This window comes from Anomaloglossus baeobatrachus, chromosome 1 (assembly GCF_048569485.1).
Source record: "Anomaloglossus baeobatrachus isolate aAnoBae1 chromosome 1, aAnoBae1.hap1, whole genome shotgun sequence".
In the NCBI taxonomy this organism is placed as follows: Eukaryota; Metazoa; Chordata; class Amphibia; order Anura; family Aromobatidae; genus Anomaloglossus; species Anomaloglossus baeobatrachus.
The window spans coordinates 587,922,180-587,927,179 of record NC_134353.1 but is presented as its reverse complement, the minus strand read 5'-3'; the positions used below and the strand labels follow the sequence as shown (position 1 = coordinate 587,927,179).

Here is a 5,000-nt window from a genome sequence, read left to right as displayed (position 1 = left end):
TGTGCAAATTCACCCTTTCTGGCCCAGAATGCTAGAAAGCGTTCTGCACATAACCAAAGGCGAGTGTCTCTAAACTAGTAATGTTTGTTTGTTTTTTAACTTGCAGAAAACTGTCCCGATCAGAACTACTTCCTCAGTAACTGGAATCCTGGCCATGACCCAAATAATAAAGTCATCCTAAGGAAAGGCGACCTTCTGCGCTTACAGTCTGATGCCACCGTGCACTCGCTAACCATTCAGGATGGAGGTCTGTACACTCATTACATGCTTAATCAGATGTTACCGGATACTTTTAGTTTGATCTTCTGAACTTAGTTTTCTTGGAAATGCAGTCACAGTAGCGATGCTGTATATGAGATATATTCTGGAGAGGTAAAAAGGATGTGACTGTTCTGGAGCTGCAGGGACTGTCTGAGTACGTGGCCTGTATCTTTTACATTAGATGCTATAGCACCATTTGCCTTTTTAAAGAGGACGTTTAACCGCTCCTGACACGTCTGGAACTTAAAACCACAATGCTGGAGCAATGGAAACTCTGCATTGTGCCGTTCTTATTATTCCTTCTAAGTTTCTGAATAACTTGACAGCTGAGTGATACTATTCTCATAGCCCTGAGTCCAATTGGGGCTCAAAGTGTTAATGTCAAAAGCGACAAAAGTTGTCTTGTTCTGCCATCCATTTCCAGGAAGAACAGTAGGGAAACAACTTCATTCACACCTTTTTTTTTATTTCTGTGTAATATTGCCATTGTTCTGTGTCGTCCATGTTGCATCCATTTTTAAAACCAACAGTGGTAGGCTGTTTGAACATTATCCATTGAGCCTTTAGCAAGTGTCAGTTAAAAGGGATGGAACCGGAAATAAATAGTGTCTTCGATTTTTAACAAATCCCCATAGACTTTAGCCCACTGTACGACCTCAGACGTATCTATACGTCTATTGTCGTATCTGTCCCTTTAATGTGGGCTTGTGAACTTCCCCTCTTATGTTTGCTGATCTGATCAGCAGGCGTATGCAGCTAACGGGCACGTGTAGATCTCCACCCGCGTCTGTTTACTAGTCAGATTGCGCTGTCAAACTCTTGACAGCACGATCTAAAGCACTCCAGCTGGGATTGTGCCATTCCACTCTGCGTTTGGCGCGCCGATGGGTCGTGGCGTCAGATGATGACCCCAGGTGTTCTCATGACTCACGTCTTGTGAATACCGGCAGAGCACCACACTCACAAGAGACAGTGTTTCTGCTGATCAGAGCAATAGGACAGCACTCTGATCAGCAGAAACGATTGGTCAGTGCAGGCATAAAGTCCTCTAGGGAGAGTAGTAAAATTTAAAGAAAAAAAATATATATTTTACATTTAATATCTCTATCTATCTATCTATCTATCTATCTATTTCCCAAGGGAATTTACAAAACTTTTCTTAGGGACCTATTCACTTGTGAAGTGATATTGGGTGACCTATATATTGCAATGCTTCAACATATACAGACCTACTGTCAGGTAGTTTATTAACTCTTCCGCTGCTTTTCAGGAATTGATGCCAAATGGCATGACCGGAAAGAGAAATGTTGTTGTTTTTACCAGCTAAAGATTGCTAACCTCTGAAAAAGTCCCTATAACTGGCAAACTCTAATGCCATTATTTGGCCATGAAGTGGGACCACACCGTCATGAGCTCAGGGTGGCGATGGGGTTAAAGAGGCAGTCCCTCACTTAACTATCTAGATGCCATAGTCACTATTAACACAAGCACCTAAAGGCTTCAACGGCCACGGTCAGTGCAAACACCGATCGTGACTGATGCAGAAGAGTGCCCTCTATAGTGGACCGCAGACACACTTATATCTCAGGTCAGCAAAAAGATGCATTAATGGTCACTACGGAGTTAAAGGTGACATTTGTAGCCTAGCTTTATTCTAGAATCTGTATAGCAGCAGCAGGATGCTTCATATTCTGCAGCAATTCAAGGACACTTGTGCTGTACTTATAAAATCAGGTACAAACCATCCAATCCCACAGGACGCAGGGTGCTGCTTAATCATTTATTACATTTACAGGGCTTGGTCATTGGATTTAATTTTTTGTTATAAATTTACAGCAATCACTAAGGGGTGCTTCACACATTACATAGTTACATAGTTACTAAGGTTGAAAATAGACCTAGGTCCATCTAGTTCAACCTTCCTCCACCAGTTCTACATTTGGTCGCTAAGTCATTTATAACCAACAATGTTGTGTGTACTGAGGAAATCATCCAGCCCTTTTTTGAAAGCTGTTATAGTATCTGCCATTACTACCTCTTGTGGTAGGGTATTCCACAGTCTGACTGCTCTAACTGTAAAGAACCCTTCCTATTTAGCTGCCGGAATCACTTTTCTTCCACTCGCAGTGAGTGCCCCCTGGTCCTTAGTATTGTCTTCGGAAGAAATAAGTCATGTCCCAGTCCTTTATATTGACCACACATAGCGAGATCGCTACCGAAATCGCTGCTACGGCACGGTTTTGGTGACGCAACAGTGACCTCATTAGCGATCTCGCTGTGTGTGACACTGAGCAGCGATCTGGCCCCTGCTGCGAGATCGCTGCTCGTTACACACAGCCCTGGTTCGTTTTCTTCAAAGGCGCTCTCCCGCTGTGACACACAGATCGCTGTGTGTGACAGCGAGGAGAGCGACGAAATGAAGCGAGCAGGGAGCAGGAGCCGGCGTCTGGCAGCTGCGGTAAGATGTAACCAGGGTAAACATCGGGTAACCAAGGTGGTTACCCGATATTTACCTTAGTTACCAGCCTCCGCAGCTCTCGCGCTGCCTGTGCTGCCGGCTCCGGCTCTCTGCACATGAAGCTGATGTACACATCGGGTTAATTAACCCGATGTGTACTGTAGCTAGGAGAGCAGGGAGCCAGCGCTAAGCAGTGTGCGCAGCTCCCTGCTCTCTGCACATGTAGCGATGTTATGATCGCTGCTGCGTCGCTGTGTTTGACAGCTAAGCAGCGATCATAACAGCGACTTACCAGGTCGCTCTTACGTCACAGAAAATGGTGACGTAACAGCGACGCCGCTGTCGCTATGTGTGAAGCACCCCTAAGGTATTCCCATTTCCAAGATCTTATCACAATATGTAGTAGGTGTAGTAACATTAGCACATACCTCTTATCAGAACTGTAGTATAGTTCTCCTGATTAGCTATGCCTCTTACCTCTTGTGCAGGGCAGTTTAGTCGTGGTCCTACCCTAACTGTCACTGTGAGTGTACATAACCATGGACACCTAAGCTGCAATGCCCTGCACATGAGGTAAGATACATAGCTAATCAGGAGAACTATACTACATTTCTAATTGGAGGTATTTGCTAATATTATTATTTTTACACCTACTACATATTGGAATAAGATCTTGGAGACTGACATCAGCTCTGCCAGTGTAATTTTAGGGATCTGTATTTTCCCATGGAATTCTGCCAATTGCAGTGAAGCACTGCACAATAGTAGAAAAATGTGTCTCCCAGAAATCATGAGTGTTTTTTTTCTTTTTTTTTGTTTTGTTTTTTTTAAGGGAATCTGTCATCAGGTTTTTGCTAATTGAGCTGAGTGCAGCAAGATGTATTGGCTGAGACCCTTAGGCTATGTGCGCACGTTGCGTACTAGCCCTGCAGAAATTTCTGCAGCGAACTGAAGAGCACATGTGCGCTTCAAATCGCTGCAGAAAATGTCTGTAGAGAAAAAAAAAAAAGCCGATTCCATGCGCTCTGCCTGCAGCTCCTCCCATAGACAGAGCAGGAGCTGCCGGCAAAGCGCACGGAAGAAGTGACATGTCACTTCTTAGAACGCAGCGCTTCGGGCAGTAGCCGAAGCGCTGCGCTCTAAAACGCCACGTGCGCACGGCCCCTGCACAATCTCCATAGATTATGCAGGGGACGCAGGACGCATGCAGTTACGCTGCGCTACAAAGCGCAGCGTAACTGCATGTATTTACGCAACGTGCGCACATAGCCTTACTCCAACGATGTGTCATTTTAGTAGGCCAATGTTGTTTCAATAAAATCAGAGTTTTATCAGCAGGAGGTTATCACTACAGGATTAGATTCTTGTGCCTCCTAGTCATGTGCTCTGTGTAACTCTGCCCTCACCCCTGATTAACAAATTTGGCAGTCAGTGGTGTGGGCAGACTCAACCTTCTGCGCACGACCACATCTACAGCAGAGAAAAGTGATGTCTCAAAATGACAGCATGCAAAGCAGCAAGTGACCCATCTCTGGAATCGGGGATTCAGCCCTTATGTCATTCTACTCTTGGATTACAAAGTAAAAACCTCATTACTCATTTTTTATGTAAAACCAAAATCCTACACATTTGGTATCCACATAACAAAGAAGAATGAATATTTAAAAAAAAAAAAAGTTTGCTTGTTCAGGCCTCATCATTAAAGTGTTAATATTTTGTGTCTTTCAGGCAAACTAGTTTTTGAAGATAATGCAAATGGCTCAAAAAATATCACTCTGAGGACTCGTTTTATCCTTATAAAGGATGGTGGAGCGCTTCATATTGGAGCAGAGAGATGTAACTACAAATCCAAAGCCCATATTATCCTATATGGCCGATCGGATGAAGAGGAAGGTACCGTGCCGGTATTTGGGAAGAAGTTCATTGGGGTGTCACCTGGTGGAACGCTGGAGTTACACGGATCTCAAAAGTTATCTTGGACGCTATTGACGAAATCTCTTACGTCATCTGGACTTCCAGGAGGACCACACAACTTTGAGCTGCTTTTTTCTAGAGGTTTGAACGTGAGGGTTGTGGACCAAGAAACGGCCCAAGTATTAGTGATGGAAAGATTTGACACCTTCATTAATGAAACTGAAAGCAAGAGGTTGCAGGACCTCCTCAGTGCTCTGCCCTCGGGTCGAATTGTAGCCATGGCCGTGGGTGACTCCGCAGAAAAAAAGCTGCTTCCGGAGACTCGTCTAACCATTCAACGCCTTCTTGGTAGTAATCAAGTGAAAAG

At 44.4% G+C, this 5,000-nt stretch overlaps 1 protein-coding gene across 1 annotated transcript in view; it reads left to right on the top strand.

The window, feature by feature from the left end:
• Window positions 1–5,000, top strand: part of CEMIP2 (cell migration inducing hyaluronidase 2) — a 130,595-nt gene that overhangs the window by 41,503 nt on the left and 84,092 nt on the right. The window contains exons 3-4 of the mRNA XM_075317937.1: window positions 107–247; window positions 4,448–5,000. The exon at window positions 4,448–5,000 is cut by the window's right edge and continues 12 nt beyond it. Coding sequence (XP_075174052.1) covers window positions 107–247; window positions 4,448–5,000 — 694 coding nt within the window. The remainder of the gene's footprint in view (window positions 1–106; window positions 248–4,447) is intronic.